At 40.4% G+C, this 23,161-nt stretch overlaps 2 protein-coding genes and 1 pseudogene across 5 annotated transcripts in view; 2 read left to right on the top strand and 1 right to left on the bottom strand.

Annotated features, from left to right (window-relative positions):
* The window catches only part of LOC117547779 (zinc finger protein 420-like), a 389,236-nt gene that overhangs the window by 164,065 nt on the left and 202,010 nt on the right, over positions 1 to 23,161 (top strand). Inside the window, exon 4 of one of the 2 annotated variants that reach the window (XM_034218595.1) lies at positions 1,208 to 2,050. The exons of the other annotated variant lie outside the window; for it this stretch is intronic. Within the exon in view, the coding sequence (XP_034074486.1) occupies positions 1,208 to 2,050 (843 nt within the window). The remainder of the gene's footprint in view (positions 1 to 1,207; positions 2,051 to 23,161) is intronic. 2 annotated transcript variants of the gene reach the window in all.
* Positions 9,863 to 23,161, bottom strand: part of LOC117547782 — a 253,890-nt pseudogene continuing 240,591 nt past the window's right edge.
* Positions 20,585 to 22,418, top strand: LOC117547784 (putative nuclease HARBI1). 3 transcript variants are annotated; one of them, XR_004569237.1, is made up of 2 exons: positions 20,585 to 20,816; positions 21,486 to 22,418. XR_004569237.1 is itself a non-coding variant. In XM_034218607.1 (2 exons), the coding sequence occupies exons 1-2, from the start codon at positions 21,262 to 21,264 to the stop codon at positions 22,368 to 22,370; spliced, it is 1,008 nt and encodes a 335-aa protein (XP_034074498.1). In that variant the 5' UTR covers positions 20,849 to 21,261; the 3' UTR covers positions 22,371 to 22,418. The 3 variants fall into 3 exon arrangements, 2 of the variants coding, with proteins under 2 accessions (XP_034074498.1, XP_034074497.1); XM_034218607.1 differs by lacking the exon at positions 20,585 to 20,816 and adding an exon at positions 20,849 to 21,384; XM_034218606.1 differs by lacking the exon at positions 20,585 to 20,816 and adding an exon at positions 21,355 to 21,394.

Here is a 23,161-nt window from a genome sequence, read left to right as displayed (position 1 = left end):
AAGCAGTGTTCTGTGTTCAGTTTTGTGTGAGTAGTATCCAGGTTAGCTTAGTGGTTAGCGCCTGTGGATTAGCATCAGCTGTGTTTTGGTTACAGCCTTTTTCAGTTCATTTACCACATTATAGTGAGGTTTTTGTTTGCCTTTTGTACTGATTATTACCGTGTATAATCTGTTAAACTCTCTTTTGGAGTCTCTTTATTTTGGTTGTCAACCAGCATTTGGCCCTTTGTTTGTGCCAAGCTTGCCTTATTATTTTGTTTCACGACTAATAGTTATAATAAAACCACTTATAACTTTTACCAATTCCACTCTGGTTTGTGTTGCTTCGCTTTGGTTCCCCTAGCCCAGTAGGGAACGTAATAGTGTGTATAGAGGTGCGTGTGGTTAAAACGTAGCAGCCTGCGGTCGCTCGTTAGCTGTTCTAATGAAGGTAAACACAGTGAAGGCACAGCTCTTTGCAGCTGGTGCTGCTCTTCTCAGATTCTGCTGAGTTACACATTACTGCCTCCTGGTGCTGCAGAGATTTCATGAAGTGAAGGAGGTTTTCCTTCTATAAAACAGCTGTGGGCAGCAGATACTGTGAGTCACAGACATGAATACATAGGTCGAGGCAGACTGGTTCACAGACTCTAATGTTTTGCCGATCCGGTGCTTGAACAAATAACTCTACACCCCTGGCTGAAATGTCCCTAAAATGAAGTCCGAGTTTGAAATGTATCTCAAATAATGTATGTATTTCCCCACATAAACATAACAGTCTGCAATGAAACGGCTGTCTCCTGTGCGCTCCACTTCCTACTTTCTCCTGCGAACGAGAGACTTTCTATTTTTTTTTTTTTTGCCCTCTAGGGGCTTAGTACAATGCAAATATTTTTATTTTAAAAAGTAAAGTCCTTTCGAGTCATCTGTCTCACGCCTAAGTCAAGTCTCAAGTCATGAATATGAAGTCAAGTCGAGTCTTTTATCAATGTTAGTCAAGCAAGTCTCAATTAAAAAATATGCGAGTCAAGTCATGTGACTCGAGTCCCCCACCTCTGGTATATACTTTGGTTAGAATATCACTGTATCAAATATAATACAAATATAATAAATACAAACCGTTGATAAGTAGTATTTTGTTAACTCAAGGTTTATATTAAGGGAGTTTTTATTGTGTTAACTTGTGTATCTATGCTTTTTAGATTAACTTTCTTGTTGTCTGTTCTAGAAACCGAAAGGAAGAGGGAGACGTCACAGCTGTCAGCAATGTGACAAATCCTTTACAACATCTGGAAATTTAAAGAGCCACCTGCATATTCACATGAGAGAAAAACCGTATAGCTGTGAAGAGTGTGGGAAAACGTTCACTCAATCAGGTCATCTCAAATCACATCAACGTATTCATACTGGAGAAAAACCGTACAGCTGTGTAGAGTGTGGGACAACTTTCACCAGATCAGATGCTCTCAAATCACATCAACGTATTCACACTGGCGAAAAACCGTACTGGTGTGAAGAGTGTGGGACAACTTTCACTACATTAGGTAGTCTCAAATCACATCAACGTATTCATACAGGAGAAAAACCTTACAGCTGTGAAGAATGTGGGAAAACGTTCACTACATCAAGTGCTCTAAAAAAACATCACCGTATTCATACTGGAGAAAAACCTTACAGCTGTGAAGAGTGTGGGACAACTTTCACTACATCAGGTGCTCTCACATCACATCGCCGTATTCATACTGGAGAAAAACCTTACAGCTGTGAAGAATGTGGGAAATCGTTCACTACATCAGGTGCTCTCACATCACATCAACGTATTCACACTGGAGAAAAACCTTACTGCTGTGAAGAGTGTGGGAAAACTTTCACTCAATCAGGTGCTCTCAAATCACATCAACGTATTCATACTGGAGAAAAACCTTACAGCTGTGAAGAGTGTGGGACAACTTTCACTACATCAAGTGATCTCAAAACACATCACCGTATTCATACTGGAGAAAAGCCGTACTGGTGTGAAGAGTGTGGGAAAACGTTCACTAGATCAGATGCTCTCAAATCACATCTCCGTGTTCACACACTCTTAAAACCATAGTGGTGTTAAGAGTGTGGGAAAACGTTTTCTTAAAGTATTCACCTCAAAGTCCATGAGCGAGTTTCACTGTTCATTAATCTGCCGAGTAGTTTCTCCAATAATTTGTTTGTTTAATAAAATGTTGTGACTTTAAACTTTGATTGGGATGTTTTTGATAGTTCCTGTTGAGTTAGCAGTCTGTTCTGGTCTAAAAGAACCAATGATTCATGTATCTAGAACATATTTATGATTTCAGTTTGATCCTATTCTCTTGTTAAAATGATCAGATTACCAAAAAGAAAATGGCCATAGAAACAGACTCGCAACCCTGTTGTGTTTTGCTGCATATTATAAACATGTCAGCTGTCAGTCGATTAAAATATTTAATCGCACATTTTTTATCTGTTCTAAATGTACCTGAGAGGGATATTTTTCAAGTTTTTAATACTCTTATATATGAGTGGACAAATATGCTTTATGCAAATGTTTGTTTATCATTTTATCAATGACAAATATTCTCATGAATATTAAACATAACAACCGCTGAACATTAAAAATATCCACCTCAATTCAACCTGGAACCTCTCGTGTGTGTGTGTGTGTGGGAGCTATGTGCAACTCAAGGCATATGCTCGTACGGGAGCTGCCTGGACGCTGCAATCATGTTGTGCGCACTATCCGTGCTGAGTGTGCTGACTTTTCGTACAATGTCCCACTGTGTGGCTACCAGCATGAAGTCAAGTGCTCGGCGCAGTTGTCGGCGAAATGTCGCTCCTCTGTTTTCATTTAAACAGCTCCTTATATCCGTTAGCGCAGCTAGCTAGCACCAGATGCTAACAACAACAATGCACGTAAGGTCTCTCGCTCGCTCGGGGCACACATACACACACCCTCCCGGTCCTCCAGATGGCCAGTCGGTGCCTGCCGGTGAGCGTGGAAGTGTGGTCTGCCGCAAGCATGCGACAGGAGCGGGGCTGTCAGCATCAGCTTGTAGATGGTATTTTAAACTCGATGCGCTCTGAAACTACGGTGCGGCAGAGGACAAAAAACACATGCGTTAATCACGTTAAAATAATTGGTGTTAGTTTTTTTTTGCATTAACGCGTTATTAAAGCGTTAACTTGACAGCCCTACAATTTATACAACCCATGTCCAAATCTAATCACTGATATATTTAAAGAAATAGCAGGCGATAAACATACAGGGTTCGTACGGGTGCTTGAAATCCTTGAAAATGCTTGAAATTTGACATGGTGTTTTCAAGGTTGGGAAAGTGCTTGAATTTTGGGAATGGTGCTTGAAATTGAGAAAGTGCTTGAAAATGTAAATGCTTTACTTTTACAATAAATTGCTGTCTGACTGAATAGTTCGCTTTTTAGATTAAAAGAAAAGAATTGCTTCGCTTCTACATAAAACAGCTCCGCTGCGGCCTTCCCGCGCTATGCGCGCGACCTGCAAGTGTTTGTGTTACGTGTGACCTGGGCATTCTGATGAGAGCGATAGATGACTGTGTGCCAGGAGATTGCCGTTTCAACGAGCGTTGGCTAGCAGAAGACAAATACAAGCCATGGCTAAGACGAGGGTCAAGCCCACGAGTAGCCTCCTGCAAAGTTTGCAACATAACGATGGGAGAGTCTGCGCTGACGAGCCACATGAAAGGTACGCCGTAGAAGAGCATTTTAGATTAGGCTAACGTTGCATGTTACGTTTGTTTAAGCTAACGTTAGCAAGCTGAATAGCGAAATCGATTGAGGGATAATAATAATTGCAGGGGACAATCATTTCAGAGGAGCGTACCTATGTTATGTGCGTTTCAGTCGCCATCCTGTGGTCATCAGAGGATGAAGCACTCACGGCATTTCGTGTTATAGTCACGAAATATAATCTATTGATTCGACACAGAGCGATTTTGAAAGCAATGTATTTCTACTGGTAGTATGTTTCGTGCCTAAACCAAATGTGACTTGCTCTATCGAAATCAGTCACATTGACCCGAAGACACATTTTCGTGTGTGTGTGTGTGTGTGTCTCACAAGAAACACCGGCTGTTGTTATGCCTGCTGTGATGTTACATTAGTCCGTTCTCTGCTTGTAATTATGCCGAAGCTTCAAAGTTGTATTTATCATCTGAATTTGCCGAAACAAGTTTAATATTCTGAAAGCCAAGACTTTGTTTATTTGAAAACAGATGAAAACAAACTGTCTTTTATATAAAATTGAAGTATTATTCAAGTAAAACTACATGTTGCTTTAATCTCATGTAATTGTAGAATGAACACAGTCTTCCTTTGAAGATGTATAAGTCAGGTGTCTTGAGTAGTCAGCATTACCTACAAGTCATTGTACACATTTGTAAATATTATTTTCCACTTGTTACCATTGTGAGTCTATTTTTATGCAGCTCTGCGTGATTTTGTGGCTACAATTCAGACTAATACACTACCAGAGGTGGAATAAGTACTCAGGTCTTGTACTTGAGTAAAAGTAGAAGTACTCAGGTCTTGTACTTGAGTAAAAGTAGAAGTACTCAGAGCTTGTACTTGAGTAAAAGTAGAAGCACTCAGATCTTGTACTTGAGTAAAAGTAGAAGTAATCAGATCTTGTACTTGAGTAAAAGTAGAAGTACCAGAGTGTAGGAATACTCTGTTACAGTAAAAGTCCTGCATTCGAAATGTTCCTCAAGTAAAAGTAGAAAAGTATTCTCATCAAAATATAGTGAAAGCAGCGACAGTAAAAGTAGTTGTTGTGCAGATTGGTCCATTTCAGAATAATATATATGATATGTTTTATAATGATTGATCATGAAAGTGTTCTCAAAGCTGGTAAAGGTGCAGCTAGTTTGAATGACTTTGTATTCTGCAGGGTAGCTTGTGGATTTACTCCAGGTGGAACTAAAGTCTGATTTAAGAGTAAAAGTACACCATTTACCTCTGATTAGTGGAGTAGAAGTACACAGTTACATAAAATGGAAATACTCAAGTAAAGTACAACTATCTCAAAAGTGTATCTCAAAATTGTACTTAAGGACAGTACTTGAGTAAATGTACTTAGTTACTTCCCACCTCTGCATAATGCTATTATTTTCTGTTCAACATTTCCACAACAAGCAACAGTGACAAAGAAGAAAACATGTAACCAAAAGAACATGATGCATTTAAAGCAGATCACAGGTTTCCGCTCAGTCGATGAAGTCGTCGTCTCGAGGGTGTTGAACTTGAACTGCTTCACTGCTCAGGTTTCAGCCTCTGACGAAGAGACGGCGGCTGTTCTTCTTTGTGATATTGACCTCCTGCGTCTCGCCCTCTTCCTTATTAACCTGCCGCCTTTTGCCTTCTCAATAAAGGATGATTCATCTGGACTCCCAGAAGACACGACAAAGCCTCTAATCGTCCCACTTCATGTCTCCTTTTATCACCTCGCTCCATCTGTAAAGATTCATGCTATTTAAACACCTCAATGTAGATCCAATTTAAAGTGCAGTGTCTCTAGTCATAGCGACAGGTCTGGAAATGGCTTCAAATTCCTCTATTTACGATTTATGTTGTGATCAAATGTGATGTTTTTTCAAAAGATATTGTAGATCTGAAATTATTTACGTTTATTTCAGACAGCAATACAGCCCTTCAAACCTGAATTTAAACATTTTCAGACTCAGAGTAAACTATATGTTATTCCTCCCACAGCAAAATCAAATTGGAACAGCAGGAGACACTGTAGATAAAAAGTCAAATACATAAAATGCGAAAATATTAAATTAAAGTAAGTTGTAGCATTATAAAAGTACGTAGTCATTACATATTGGTGAAGTGGCATTCACAAGCAACAATCAACTGTACACAAGTGTATAATGCACAAAATTGTTTATAGTTATCATAAGCAGTGTAATTGCAATACCAATGTGTAATTGGGATATTTAGCTAGCGAGCATTAGCAAACAAGCTAACTTGCTAACATTAGCTATCTACTTCACAAGCTAGCTGATGTTTGCTATCTATCTTACTAGTCAGCTAATTTACGTTTTCTATTTACTTTAGGGCTGCCAACCTTTGGGTTCAGCTTGGAGTGAGATTGTTTTGGTGTACAGTGTTACAAATGTATGAACATTAGGACAGGGTTGCCAACTTTGGGTACCTGGCTGGAGTGAGATTTTGATATCATGGGTTTAATTACACATATGCGCACTTAATGACTGCTATCGTGTCAGTAGCGGGACCTTAGCATATACAATATATACAAATACACAATATTGGACACAGACTATAAAGGGCACAAAGTTTCATTCAGTAATGAAAGTCAAACACATGTTTGTTTCCACTGTTTTATTGTGTGCCTGTGCAATTAATTGACTTATCGTACGATAAATAAAAATGAACTCGATAAATTGCCATTTCCATGAGGATGTGACTAGCAGTTTGAAAGGATGTACTTGAATTATTATTATATATTATCATTATGTCAGTGGTCTAAAATGGTCATACAACCGTGCCGACAATATTATCGTTTATCGCAATCATTTCCGTGAAAATGTATCCAACAAAATTAATTATCTTGAGAGGCCTATACATGAAACACACACACAAACACACACATCTACAGACTTACTCCAACCTGCCACATATATTAATTAACACACTCTCCTATTATGCCTGATACTACAATTCTCATATAGTCTTTGACTCTATGTTGGCCTAGTAGAACAATAATCAGCAGACTTTTACTTTTGTATCATTTCTGCTGGATCTTAGATCTGCGCATGTGCAATACCGGCTCCCACTGCTCAGCTGTCTGTTAACGTTGTTAAGAGTGGTGGGGGCGGGGAGGGAGCGGGTCGACAGCTGGAGCAGCTGTCAACTCAACATTGTAAATAACCAACCAAAAACGATCGCCGGTTCATCTTGTTTTTGGCGTGAGAATAGTTTGGGCAGCGTGAGAACGTGAGACTGAGAGTGAAAGCGTGTGCCACACGCCCGATGCGTGAGAGTTGGCAACCCTGGACTGTGAATCATCATATCATTCCATCTCTTAACTCATGGACGTATCCATCTCTAAACAAAAAATAAATAAATCAATCAACAAAAAACATAAAATAAATAAAACAAAACAAAAATCTATGTTCTTTCCTGACCTAATGTTAAATTATTTTTCCTACCCCAGTTTCCCTCAATAATTTAAACAGTGTCTTTCTGGTAGCTCTTACTCCCTCTCCTTTTGTTCCCAAAACACCAACCACACTCCACTCCCTCTCTGCCTCTAAGACTTTATCCTTTAGTTTTTCTCTTTCAGCTTTATAGATGTCACGATGTAACAAGCTTCTTTTACTCCACAGTTCCTACACTTGTCACTGTCACTTTTCCCCATGACATACAGCTACCATTCAAAGCTGTGTGATCCAGTCTGAGTCTAGCCATCGTGATTTCCTCCCTTCTGTTTCTTTCTTTATAAATATTAATTGTAATTATCTTTTGTACTTTGTGACACTCTTTGCCTTTCTGGTCTTTCTCCCACCTCTTCTGCCAGATCTCCATCCCTTTCTTCTTAATTACTGCTTTTCCTTCTCCTTCTCCAAGTTGAACTGGTAAAGTTATTTGCTTTTGTAGTGCACTTTTTGCTCATTTATCAGCACACTCATTCCCTTTCACCCTCTCATGCGCACTCGTTCCCTTTCCCCCCCTCATGCAGTCACCCAGCAGAACTGCAGATCTATACCACCTCTGTGAAGTCTGGACAGGCTGTGGTTACGTTCTATGAGAATGTCTTCTCTGACAGTTGTTGTTGATTGTATGCTTTGTAATATGGACAATGAATCTGTGCATATCACCACCCTATCTGGTCTGACCTCTTCTACCCACTGCAATCCTATTATTACAGCAGCATTTCTGCTGTGTACACTGATAGTTGATCAGACGCTCTTTTTGAGATCGATATTTTAAAGTCTGGGATGTATATACCAACTCCAACACTCTTCCTTGTTCTTAGAACCATCTGTGTACAATTTGAGGTAATTGTAGTACTTTTCGTTCAGGTACTCGTTTTAATTCCCACTTCATTTATTTGCCTCTCTTTTTTCCTTTCTATGATACTCACATCTATGTTAGCTTCTGGGAACAGCCATGGAGGAACACGGCTAAACGGGTTTGCTTTGGCAAGCGTGATGGTCTCCACTCCACATGCCCTCGTTCTCTCCTCACTCGTCCAGGCAAACCCACGCCCCTGGAACTTTGTATATTCCCAGCAATCCTGTAATATTCTGTTTGTGATATTTTCCTCTCCACTTCCTTTTAGCCTGACCCAGTATGACAGAGCAAGTCTCTCTCTTCTGATCTCCAGAGGCGTCTCTCCTGCTTCTATCAGAACTGCATTAATAGGGGATGACTTTATCGCTCCAATACACAGCCGCAATGCTTCATATTGTATTCTATCAATTTTTAAGTGATGTTTTTGCTGCTGCTCCATACACTATACATTACAACCTTAGTCTATTGTGGACCTCATCATTGATCTGTAAATGTCTATTAATGCTTGTTTGTCTGCGCCCCAGTTGCATCCAGCTACAGCTCGCAATACATTTAATAATTTTTAGCATTTTGTTCCCACTTGTTTAATGTGTATTTTCCATGTATAATTGCTATCAAACCACAGTCCTGGGTATTTGAACTCATTCACCTTTGTCATTGGACGATCATATAGTGTTAGCTGTTGGCCATCAATCTTGCGTTTATTTGTAAATACCATAAGTAGCATGACTTGCTTTCTGACATTTTGAATCCCCAGTTATATGACCACCTCTCCACTTTTTTTAATCGCTCTCGCTATATTCTCCATTACGTATGGGGCACGTCTTCCCCTCATCCAAATAGCCCCATCATCTGCGTATAGAGCCGATTGGATGCATGTGTCTAAGCATGTCAATGTTATTAATCATGATGTTAAATAATAATGGACTGACTGCACTCCCTTGGGGATACCATTTTCTATTTCAAAATAATTGGAAATATCTGCTCCAACCTTTACTCTAAATGTCCTGTCTGTTAAAAAGGCCCTTACCCAATTGAACATTCTCCCTCCCATACTCAATTTGATCAGTAATCCATCCCTCCACATACGCCTTTTCAATGTCAACGTACACTATTGCTATTATCTCTTTCTTTCATTTTCAATGTTTTTCCATATCATTACTCACTCTTACTAATTCCACATCCAGGGCTGACCTATTATCCTGTCTCTTCTCCTTCACGTTTTCATTCTCTGCTAGTAACTGCTGTTTTTGCTGCCTATGAATATCACTGAGATGCTTCCCACTATGTATTGCTGCAAGTATCCTTCCTAACATACCTGCCTTCTCTTTATCTGTCACTGCCAGCCTCTCCCCATCAACCAAAGCTGGCATTTTACAGTAGGATTGTTATTCACGTCGTCATACTAGTGTTCTTTCCTCCAGCATTTCTTGATTGTAGTATTTATTACATGTACAGCACTTTGGCCCGACCAAAAATCGCTTTTAAACGTGCTTTATAAATAAACTTTTATTTTATTTTATTTGACAGTACACCTCAAATACATCACTACACAACCTGTGGTATTTGAAAATAAGGGAATGACATGTTTATAATATGCTGCAAAACACAACAGATATGCAGGGTTGCGAGTCTGTTTCTAAGGCCATTTTATTTTTGGTAGTCTGATCATTTTAACAAGAGAATAGGATCAAACTGAAAACATCGTAAATGTGTTCTAGATACATGAATCATTGGTTCTTTTAGACCAGAACAGACTGCTAACTCAACAGGAACTATCAAAAACATCCCAATCAAAGTTTAAAGTCACAACATTTTATTAAACAAACAGATTATTGGAGAAACTACTCGGCAGATTAATGAACAGTGAAACTCGCTCATGGACTTTAAGGTGAATACTTTAAGAAAAAGTTTTCCCATACTCTTAATACCACTATGGTTTTAAGAGTGTGTGAACACGAAGTTGTCTTTTGAGAGCATCTGATCTAGTGAACGTTTTCCCACACTCTTCACACCCGTACGGTTTTTCTCCAGTATGAATAGTTGATGTGTTTTGAGAGCACCTGATTGAGTGAAAGTTTTCCCACGCTCTTCACAGCTATACGGTTTTTCTCCTGTGTGAAAAAGCAGGTGGCTCTTTACATTTCCAGATGTTGTAAAGGATTTGTCACATTGCTGACAGCTGTGACGTCTCTCTCTTCCTTTCAGGTTCTAGAACAGACGACAGAGAAAGAGAGAAAGTCAATCTAAAAAGCATAAATACACAAGTCAACACAATAAAAACTCACTTAATATAAACTTTGAGTTAACAAAATACTACTTATCAACTGTTTGTGTTTATTATATTTGTATTATATTTGATACAGTATTATTCTCACCAAAGTATATACCAGAGGTGGGGGACTCGAGTCACATGACTTGACTCGCATATTTTTTGACTTGAGACTTTCTTGACTAACATTGATAAAAGACTCGACTTGACTTTGAATTCATGACTTGAGACTTGACTTAGGCGTGAGACAGATGACTCGAAAGGACTTTACTTTTTAAAATTAAAATATTTGCATTGTACTAAGCCCCTAGAGGGCAAAAAAAAAAAAAAGAGAAAGTATCTCATTAGCAGGAGAAAGTAGGAAGTGGAGCGCACAGGAGACAGCCGTTTCATTGCAGACTGTTATGTTTATGTGGGGAAATACATACATTATTTGAGATATATTTCAAACTCGGACTTCATTTTAGGGACATTTCGACCAGGGGTGTAGTTATTTGTTCAAGCACCGGATCGGCAAAACAGGAGTGTCTGTGAACCAGTCTGCCTTGACCTATGTATTCATGTCTGTGACTCAGTATCTGCTGCCCACAGCTGTTTTATAGAAGAAAAACCTCCTTCACTTCATGAAATCTCTGCAGCACCAGGAGGCAGTAACGTGTAACTCAGCAGAATCTCAGAAGAGCAGCACCAGCTGCAAAGAGCTGTGCCTTCACTGTGTTTACCTTCATTAGAACAGCTAACGAGCGACCGCAGGCTGCTACGTTTTAACCACGTGCACCTCTATAGACACACACACACTGAACTGCCCAATTATTCCCCCCATTGCCTGTTTTATGATTTCAGAGCCCCACTCTCCATTGTTGTTAATGTTGAAAATAAAACTAGTTTCATAACCACTGTCTTTTAACTGATTTAAATGTGGAAACGGGTTATTCATCAGGATTTCGTAGGACTTGACTTGCTTGACTCTCACCCCAGTAACTTGAGACTTGCACATGTATGACTTACTCCCACCCCTGGTATACAGGAGACAGAGGGAGACGGCATCCTGTCACTGCGAGTCTCAGTATGCTCCGTTCGTCTTGTTTTAGTTATTGTTGGTCTAATTATCGTCTAAACTTTGTTGTGTCTGTAGAAAACGTCATTTTGAGACCATGCTTTTGATCCTGTGGATTACATTTGCCTTCTGCAGACCATGTCTGGCCATTCAACTTTCCAAGACACACCTGAGTGACAGCACGAACAGGTATGGCGAGGAGCCCCGGCCTCTACGCTGCTACAGCCGCGAGGCTATGCTTGAGCTACAATGCGATCGGCTTCCTACGAATACACCAAGCCACCTGTGCTCTTCAATATTGGATGAAATCCCTCGGGAGCCGCTTAGAAACACCAGGAAAAAGAGACGAGGAAGGAGGGGAGGCGTTCAGAATCGCCTACGGCGGAGATTCAGCCGGCCACCACTTCCATCCATCATTCTCACAAACATTACATTACATTGCATTTAGCTGACGCTTTTATCCAAAGCGACTTACAATAAGTACATTCGACCAGGAAGACACAACCTTGAAGAAAACAGAATCATATAAGTACATCAGGTTTCATAGAGCCAAACATTTCAAGTGCTACTCAACTGGCTTTAGATAAGCCAGTCCTTTATTAGTATATAAGTGCTTTGTTAATAGTTCTATCGCTCGAAGTGGAGTCGAAAGAGATGAGTTTTCAGTCTGTGCCGGAAGGTGTGTAAGCCATCTGCTGTCCTGATGTCACCACCATCTTGGAGCCAGGATAGCAAACCCACGTGTTTTTGCTGATGGGAACTTGGGTCCCCCTCGCAGCGAGGGTGCAGCGAGTCGTTTGGCTGATGCAGAGCGTAGTGCACGCGCTGGGGTGTACAGTTTAACCATGTCCTGGATGTACGAAGGGCCAGATCCATTCGCAGCATGGTAAGCAAGTACCAGTGTCTTGAAGTGGATTCTAGCAGTTACCGGAATACTGCGCTCATTGAGCAACAACGTGGACACACTAAGGACATACACAAGGTACTGTCATGAATTTCTTGAGGCCTCTTTATTATGTTTCACGGAAAGTTGGCTACAATCTACAAAGCCTGAATCTCTTTGAAGTACCCGGACTCACCCTTGTTCGAGCAGACAGTGATGCGAACTCGGGGAAAACCAGAGGAGGCGGTATTTGTGTGTATATTAATGATCTGTGGTGCCGATCATACTCAGTCAAATGTAAAACCTGTGATCCCAACGTAGAAATTCTCTGCATGACGTTAAGACCCTTTTATCTGCCTAGAGAATTAGGGTGTATTTTACTGGTTGTTGTTTACGTGCCTCCCAGCGGCAGAGGACACTGTGTTCACGAGCTACAACTCAGCCACCGATGCACCGGCAATAATGCTCTGGGACAAGAAGCAATGTCGCCTTGAGACTGTGTTACCTGGGTTCCAGCAGTATGTTAGGGATCACAGCAGGGAAGACAATATCCTGGACAAATGCTTTGTTAATTATAAAGGAGCCAATAGAGGTTTCTCAATACTCAAATTTCCTCTACTCGACTCCTATCCTCGACTCCCCTCCTCGACTCCCCTCCTCGAGACTGAGGAGGGGAACCGAGGAGAGAGGAGGGGAAGCAGCAGGCGGTTAGAGAAATGAGAACTCCTCTCCTCTGAGCAGTCATTTTAAAGAGACGTCCATTAATGATGACAGGAGGCACAGCAGCCCTCTGTCTGATGGACATGATGACATGTGTGTGTGTGTGTGTGTGTGTGTGTGTGTGTGTGTGTGTGTGTGTGTGTGTGTGTGTGTGTGTGTGTGTGTGTGTGGTGTGTGTGTGTGTGTGTGTGTGTGTGTGTGTGTGTGTGTGTGTGTGTGTGTGTGTGTGTGTGTGTGTGTGTATATATGTATATATATATATATATATATATATATATATATATATATATATATATATATATATATACACTTTGATTCATTCACAGTGCGGTATAATGAGACAATAACAGGCTACTTATGCGGACACACACACATTTATATAAATATATACAATTTCAGAATCAAACAAGTATGAGAGCACTCTCATAATAACGTAACACAATCAGAGACTGGATATATCCCTCTCTCTCTCTGGTCGCTGAAATGGGGAATTGAAATTACGGGCCAAAAGTTGTATTTACAAATAGGCTATTAAAAGAGGACACCAAACCAACTGAGACCCGTCTGTCCGCCGTACATACTGTACAACACACACACACACTGTACAACACATACTGTACCACACACACACCTACACACTGTACAACACACACACACTGTACAACACATACTGTACCACACACACACCTACACACTGTACAACACACACACACACACACACTGTACAACACATACTGTACCACACACACACCTACACACTGTACAACACACACACTGTACAACACATACTGTACCACACACACACCTACACACTGTACAACACACACACTGTACAACACATGCATACTGTACAACACATACTGTACCACACACACACACACACCTACTACAGCTCGTAAAGCATAATCAGGCTATAGCCGTTGTGTATTTTATTATGTGAAGCACTAAATGGTCTTAGAAAAATATCGACTAAAGCAAATAAAGAGAGTAGGCCTGTTATACTGAGTGATATATATTATACACTAGCAGTGTAACGGTATACGTACCCGTACCGTTCGGTTCATGTGTGTACCGAACGAATATAACGTTAAACGTAAAATAATTGAGAACGTGAACAACTTCTTGGAAGCAATCTCAGGTGCTGCGTCGCAGCATTCAGAGTAATTTTCTCACATTGGGTTCAACGCCTCATAGTGCGAGCAAGTCATTTCATTGGCCGAGAGATATACTATGAGAGCTGGTCAGAGGGATGCGTTCAAATGTAGTCAGTAATTTGAGGAACTAGCGAAATGGCGAACGCAGATAAAGACGAGCTCGAAAATCCTCTCGCATCATTGTAGTCTCCGGTTTGGGAACATTTTGGTTTCGCAGTTACGTACAAGGATGACGGGCAAAGACAGGTGGACCGAACCAAAGCTGTTTGTCGGCATTGTTCAACTTCAATTGGTTACGCGGCTGGCAATACATGAAACTTGCACACTCATTTGAAAAGGCATCACCCGAACGTGAATATCACCGGTACCAAAAGAAAAAAGACTGAAGTGCAAACCCAACTCCTGCTAGCATTTAACCTCTTAAGCCCTGAGCCTGTTTTTTCAGGTTTCAGGCTCGAAAATGCCACTAACACAACAAAGACTATATATTCACTTCTAAAAAGGGGTAAATTAATAATCTTTTCTCTCAAAGCAAGGTTACATCTGTGAGTTGGATGTAGAAGTGTCAGAATCAATATAGATGTTTTTATTTTAAAGTAAATTCAGATGGAACATAGTAAAAACATGTAAATTCTAGTGTCCGCCTAAAAAAACAAACATTACTTATAGTGAAAACCACCCTTGAATGATGGGATAGTAGACTAAAAGCTTTAGGAATCCAAACTATAACATAATAAGTACCCTGTATCAAGATTGATGCAAAAACGATATTCACTCTTAATAGTTTGATCGGTGCTCTCTATAAAGGCCGATCAGGAGAGCTGGATCTGATCGATATGGACATAAACGGGAGTGAAGTGTAACCGGACCCGAGAGAGAGATCAGATCAGCTGCTGAGTCTGACAGAGACACGCAGCTCTGCATAATCACCTGAAGCCCCGCCCACTGTTTAGCGAGCTGCATGACAAACTGACGGGCTGTCAGGAGAGTGGAAAAGAGAGCATCCGTTTCTCCCGTGTTATTATTCAAAGTTAATGTAAACTTTTGAATAATGTACTTCATCTACTACAAGTAGTTTATTTGAATGTAATAATTATGTTGTTTGTGGAATCATTTTCATTTATTGAAAAATGAATCTGAACTTTTCGATTTGTAACGATTATAAACTGAAGCAATATAAAAAATGAGCCCCATTAACTGAGTTTCAGCATATCCGGTCATAGTCCGGTGATTACCTGCGAACGGAAACTCTGCTCCACCATTCTTATTATTATTATTGAAACATGACCCGAACCCCGAAAAACTAGTTTTTTACGCATTTATTTTGAAATGAGCCGTTGCGACTTCCGACTGATTTCGATAGAGCGGGTCACATATGGCAAATGTGTGGTTGGGGGGAACCAGGTCAATTAAAGTACTTATTTAACTATTAAATACATTGAGTTTGAGTAAAAATATATATTAAATTGCAAAGCAAAACATGCTGTAATTGATTTATTTTGTCCTTTGGTATTTTTTAAGGGTTTTCAACCTGAAAGAATCCTAATGTGTCCTTGAAAAGTTGAAATAAAGAAAAGGAACAAGGATTCCAGGTGTCCATGCGTCCCCTTTGCCCCTCAAGCCTCTCAAATGTGGGCAAACACTCAAGTATTGTCAAGTTCTCTGGGTTTTTGGCATTTATTTATCAGAATACAAGTATGTTAAATAACACTAATACCTAGTTAATAACTCTACTTTACTCAGTGGAGGCTTGTCCATTGAGGAAAGGGAGGACCATCCTCCCTAAAATTTCAGAGAACAATAAATACACCTCAATTTAAAAGATAAGTCTGTTAAAATACAGATAATAGCCCTGGCTTTGGGACTGAAAAGGGGCTAGAGAGGACGAGCCTCCCTTTGGGCGGGTCTAGCCAGAGGCTCTGGATTGGGCGCTTATATCATCAGTGAAACAGCCATCTTGCGGCTCAGCAAAAAATTGGCCCATGGCCAAACTTACCCTGCTGTAGGGGGTGTGGTCCCAATAGCCATGCAGTGAGCAGTGTGCTATGGCATGGATATTCAAGTGTACTTGAACGGCATCTGTTTGTTTTAGTCAAGATTATGCTAAAATAAACTTTCCCCAACTATATTTAAGTTCCCTATGAAGAGCCAACCTTCAATTTAGAAAATTCCCAGTTTATTCCCATAAATTCCCGTTAATTCCCATGGAAAGTTTCCATCTTTGAAAATTCCCGGAATTTTGCAACCCTAATAATAACACGGGAGAAATTAGCGGAAGCGCTCTCTTTTCCTCTCTCCCTCTCTTGACAGCCTGTCAGTATCTCATGCAGCTCACTGATCCAGTAATGAGTGACCCGACAGTGAAGAATACATATATGTATAACTAGTTTAGCTAGTTCCAGAGGTTTCGCTCACTGCAGGATTTCTGCTTCACACACGTTGCATACCGCTATTTTACTGTCTTTTTCAGACACCTTAAAATACTGCCAGACCGGCGAAGCCATTCTGGCGAGCTTGTTTTGCCGCAAACAGAGAAAAGTGTCATGTATTTTACGTCATGCGATCGGCTCTCGCGATCGGCATGTTTAGAGAGCACCGATCGATCGGTAGAGAGTGAGTATCGGTCGATCTCGAACGGTGACCGATCGATCGGAGCATCCCTACAAATAAAAGTAAAAGTAGTTCATATTATTTTTGCAAGTAGTACTAAGTACAAACATGGCAGTTTCAGAAACTACTTATGGAATAAATGTTTTTTATCCCACAATAAAGTTGACAAAAATGTTCATTCTTGTTCTCTGGAGAGGACTTTGAAACTCAAATTACTCAAAAGTACACAGTAAAAGTAGTTCATATTATTTTTGAAAGTAGTACTAGAAGTACTAAGTACAAACATGGCAGTTTCAGAAACTACTTATGGAAGAAATGTTTTTTATCCCACATTAAAGTTGACAAAAATGCTCATTCTTGTTCTCCGGAGAGGACTTTGAAACTCAAATTACTCAAAAGTACACAGTAAAAGTAGTTCATATTATTTTTGCAAGTAATACTAGAAGTACTAAGTACAAACATGGCAGTTTCAGAAACTACTTATGGAAGAAATGTTTTTTATCCCACAATAAAGTTGACAAAAATGTTCATTCTTGTTCTCTGGAGAGGACTTTGAAACTCAAATTACTCAAAAGTACACAGTAAAAGTTGTTCATATTATTTTTGCAAGTAGTACTAGAAGTACTAAGTACAAACATGGCAGTTTCAGAAACTACTTATGGAAGAAATGTTTTTTATCCCACAATAAAGTTGACAAAAATGTTCATTCTTGTTCTCTGGAGAGGACTTTGAAACTCAAATTACTCAAAAGTACACAGTAAAAGTTGTTCATATTATTTTTGCAAGTAGTACTAGAAGTACTAAGTACAAACATGGCAGTTTCAGAAACTACTTATGGAATAAATGTTTTTTATCCCACATTAAAGTTGACAAAAATGCTCATTCTTGTTCTCCGGAGAGGACTTTGAAACTCAAATTACTCAAACGTACACAGTAAAAGTAGTTCATATTATTTTTGCAAGTAGTACTAGAAGTACTAAGTACAAACATGGCAGTTTCAGAAACTACTTATGGAAGAAATGATTTTTATCCCACATTAAAGTTGACAAAAATGCTCATTCTTGTTCTCCGGAGAGGACTTTGAAACTCAAATTACTCAAAGGTACACAGTAAAAGTAGTTCATATTATTTTTGCAAGTAGTACTAGAAGTACTAAGTACAAACATGGCAGTCTCAGAAACTACTTATGGAAGAAATGTTTTTTATCCCACAATAAAGTTGACAAAAATGTTCATTCTTGTTCTCTGGAGAGGACTTTGAAACTCAAATTACTCAAAGGTACACAGTAAAAGTAGTTCATATTATTTTTGCAAGTAGTACTAGAAGTACTAAGTACAAACATGGCAGTTTCAGAAACTACTTTTGGAAGAAATGTTTTTTATCCCACAATAAAGTTGACAAAAATGTTCATTCTTGTTCTCTGGAGAGGACTTTGAAACTCAAATTACTCAAAAGTACAGAGTAAAAGTTGTTCATATTATTTTTGCAAATAGTACTAGAAGTACTAAGTACAAACATGGCAGTTTGAGAAACTACTTATGGAAGAAATGTTTTTTATCCCACATTAAAGTTGACAAAAATGCTCATTCTTGTTCTCTGGAGGGAATTACACAGTAAAAGTAGTTCATAGTATTTGTGCAACAAGTTTATGAAGCAATAAGTCCTAACATTATTCTCATAAATTACCCTGTTCCTCAATCGCAAATAATATAATTGAACCACATGCCATCCTTTACTTTGAAATCCTCACCGGAATTGTTCCTGCACATACGAAACGTCCAGCTTCCCAGGGTTGTTTTATTGCATTACCGTAAACCTGTAACTAATCGCGCACTCGAAATACAGGGGCGGCTGGTTTGACCACGCAAAAGTGAAAGACGGCTGGCTTGACCGCAGTGCCTGTGAGCAGTATGAACAGTGTGTATGAATATGCTAAGATATAAAGTATGAAAACGGTAAGCAGTGCAAGTATAGTATAAAATATATAGATATTAATTTCATGATGATAAACATTGTGGAACAATGATGAAAAATGGGAATGGATCTGGCGACGTAAAACTGACACAAAACAACAGCAAACTTTTGCCGAGCCAATTGGAGAGTTTCATCAGCAGTACGGGGTAAAAACCACCAATGAGCGCTCAGCTCGAGATACCAGCGAGTCGTTTCCATCAAGCGTTTCGCTTCCGCAGCCCGTGGAGAGGAAGTAGGCTTGTTTGAGACAAGCAAGACCTGCGCAGACCTGCGCAGTTGCGATCAACGTCTTGCTAGTGCGTTGCATGATGGTTAGTCATTTTGTCCGACTTGCTCTGGAGGCCCGCCCACATGAGACTTTGAAATTTCGCGGGACAAAGACGCCCGCAGCCTTGAGAGCGAGGCGAGGCGAGGCGAGGCGAGTTGGCGCAGTTGCTCTCCACGGGCTGCAGAAGCGAAATGCTTGATGGGAAACGTCTCGCTGGTATCTCGAGCTGAGCGCTCATTGGTGGGTTTTACCACGTGCTGCTGATGAAACTCTCCAATTGGCTGGCAAAAGTTTGTTGTTGTTTTGTGTCAGTTTTACGTCGCCACATCCATTCCCATTTTTCATCATTGTTCCACAATGTTTATCATCATGAAATTAATATCTATATATTTTATACTATACTGCTTACCGTTTTCATACTTTATATATCTTAGCATATTCATACACACTGTTCATACTGCTCACAGGCTGATATCTAGTGTATTCATCATTCAATTCATTCTATATTTTTTTCTGTAGATTGTGTACATTACTTTTCACTTTACTGCTTGTTGCACCTGGTTAGAAGCTAAACTGTATTTCGTTGTCTCAGTACCTGTAATATGTGCAATAACAATAAAGTTGAATCTAATCTTGAGCAGGAACAAATGTATTTACTTAGTTAGTACATATCTGACATTAACGATTAAACACATGTGTGCATTCTTTATAAATGCAAACCGAGTCAAGCCGACTCCGGAGGTGGCGGTATGCACCTTAAAGTTGTTTGCAATCCGCCAAAAAACGGAGAGAAGAAGAAGAAGAAGACGAAGCCGACTCCAAGCTGTCCGACTTCAGGCGAGCTTTTTGAGACCTCCCCCGGCTGCGATGGGCTATTCTCGTCTACTTTCGAGGCGAGCCGCAACGCGTCTCAAACAAGCCTATTGTTTCCACCTCAAAAACATTGCCCGTCTCCGCCCATCACTCTCCTCCTCTGCTGCTGAAACCCTGATTCATGCATTTATCACATCACGACTCCACTACTGCAATAGCATCCTCTACGGAATACCATCCAACCTCCTCAATAAACTCCAACATATCCAGAACTCTGCTGCCCGCCTCCTCACTCACACCCGCTCCCGAGACCACATCACTCCCGTCCTCCAGAACCTCCACTGGCTCCCCGTCCGTCAAATAATCAACTTCAAAGTCCTCCTGATTACTCACAAAGCCCTCAACAATCAGCCCCCCCCCCTACCTCACAGACCTGCTGCACCACCACACCCCTTCCAGCTGCCTCCGCTCATCAGAAGCCAACCTCCTATCCATCCCCACCCGCATCAATCACCGGACCTGGGGGGACAGAGCCTTCTCCGTCGCTGCCCCCTCCCTCTGGAACTCACTCCCACAACCCATCAGAGACTGCACTGACCTCACCACCTTCAAAACACTCACAAAAACTCACCTCTTCAATCTGGCTCTGGAGTCGGTGCACATTTATTTACGTATTTAATCATAGATTTTCGCTTGTAAGGAGTAGAAATATGATTCAGATATCTGCGGAATCGCTAGAATCGTAGCTTTTCAAGAGTAGGCTTGTTTGAGACACATTGCGGCTCGCCTCGAAAGTAGACGAGAGTAGCCGATCGCAGCCGGGGGAGGTGTCAAAAAGCTCGTCTTAAGTCGGACAGCTCGGAGTCGGAGTCGGCTTGACTGGCTGGGTTTGCAATGGCGGAAATTGCGTTGGCGTTTTTCGTTGCAGATGAAGTGGATGCAATAGAAATCCCACATGTATTGTATGGAGAATGGCATGATGAACACCGTCTGCGGAGGTAATTACGTATCTTTTTATTTTTTAATTTGATAGGGACAGAGCGTGTTAATGAACATCAGTATAAAATACAAGAAGTATAAATGTGTTTGAGCAAACGTGCTAATTTACATCCGTAGTAGGCTACCTAGGCAGGTAACAAAAACAGATACACAATACAATACACAAGTAAAAAGACACAATATATTGTTGCATCAGTCTAAATTAAAAAGTATGATCGATTATCCGGACTGATTACTTTACTCTACAGATCACAAATTGTGCAAAATTATGACACTATTAGTCTTTTTTAGTCCAATGGGATAAGATAAAAGCTACTTTACTAAAGATATAGAAAGCAAGCAAGATAGTAGTACAAAGATACAATAAATAAACAAGAATACAACTGAAATCAAGTGCAGCAGTTATATATATATATAAAGAATGTTGAATAGGTCTAATGATTTATGGTCATCATTTGCTCCTGTGTCTGCCTTCCAAAGGTCCAACAATTTGTGGAAGAAGTGGTCCCACAGTACAGTCCTTCAGACTTCAAAAGTAATTTCCGATTGTCCAGGGGACATGTGGAAGTATGTGTGTGTGTATATATATATATATATATAAATAACATCAAATATGTATTATCTGGACTGGTGATATTAAAAGCCATTTATTCCTTTCTACCAAACAGGATGTGATGACGACTATTGGCCCGTTCTACTGGAACAGACAGCACAGTAAAGTGCCGCTTCAAAACAGTGTTCTTGCCTGTCTGTGGACTCTATCAAACCAGGAGTCCTATAGGGGGGTTGCTGATCGTTTCAATATCACCAAATCCACTGTCTGCCTGCATCTCCATGAATTCTGTAGTCTTGTCACCACATATTTGTCTCACCACATTTCCTGGCCCACAGGGCAAGCCCTACATAATTCTGAGTTAGGATTTCGTGCAGCAGGATTTCCCAACACTGTCTGTGCGGTAGATGGATGCCACATTCCTATTGTGAAACCACACTGTGAGAACCCAGTAGCATACATCAACAGAAAACAGTTTTATTCTGTTGTACTTACTGGGTTCTGTGACAGTAAACGGAGATTCTGTCATGTTAATGTGGGCCACCCTGGTAGCTGGCATGATGCACGGGCATTCCGGTTGTCTGCTGTTGGAAGGCTGCTTGATGAAGATCCCCAGTCCCTGGTGCCTGAGGGAATGCACATCATTGGGGACTCTGCCTACCCACTATTGCCTCAGCTTATGAGGCCATACAGGGACAATGGCCATTTAACTGCTCGGCAGCGTCGTTTCAATCAAAAATTAAATGTTGCACGTGTGGTCATTGAGCATACCTTTGGCCTACTGAAAACGAAGTTCAGGAGGCTCAAATGTTTGTACATGAAAAACATTGCAAACATTAGCACAGCAGTCACTGCCTGTTGCATACTTCACAACATGTGCTTGGAGGAAGGGGAAGCAATTGAAGTTGATGAGCAGGTTGAAGCAGCAGATAACAGGGCACCGCATCCCCAGAACCAAGATGCAGTGTTGCACAGAAATCAGATTTGTGACCTTTTTTAAAGAGCTCACACACACACCCCCCCACCCCCCCCCCCCCCCCCCCATAAATAACCACTGTCATATTCTTTGTGGAAGACATTTGTTTTTTATTTCCTTTCCTTTTATGCCCACAGTATTGAGTATGTAAGTCGCTTTGGATTAAAGCGCCTAACAAGTAACATGTAATGTCATCCAAGATGATTGGGCAAGTAAAAAATAAATGCATATATATGAAAACTAGATATGGTCATTTTCTGCACATGTCAATAGCAGTTGACTATCTTCTTTGAAAATGAAATAACTATATATACATATGTACACATGTACTTGGCAAATAAATAATAATTGCATATAAACATTGTGAACACTTAGTGTATACAAATACAAATATTACAAGGCAATTGCCAGGGATGAAATAATAACTCAACTGCATAACGAGGAACATAAATAACTAATCTAAACAATATTACTTCCATAAACAAACTGAGGTGGTGTTCTTTATAAACAAATTAATTCAGGGAATACCCAGTGTGGGGGAAATTATGGCATATTGGGCTTGTCCTGCAAAAGCTCAATGATGCGCTCTTGTTGGCTCCCAATGGACTTTAACTGGGAAACAACTTCTCCCATCGCAGTCAACATTTTAGCTTCAAACCTCCTCCTATTTCTCTCCTTCAGCCTTCTCCGGCGCTCCTGTTCTGGCCGCACCAGTGTCTCCAGTGCACTGGTCCTCCTCTCCGAGTGGGCCTCATACAGGTCGTAGAAGGAGGGATGGGAGACTCGAGACCGGATTGATCTCGGCTGAGTGGTGG

The sequence above is a fragment of the Gymnodraco acuticeps genome, unplaced genomic scaffold (assembly GCF_902827175.1).
Source record: "Gymnodraco acuticeps unplaced genomic scaffold, fGymAcu1.1, whole genome shotgun sequence".
NCBI lineage: Eukaryota > Metazoa > Chordata > Actinopteri > Perciformes > Bathydraconidae > Gymnodraco > Gymnodraco acuticeps.
Note: the sequence above shows the minus strand (reverse complement) of the source record. Positions and strands in the feature narration are given on the sequence as shown.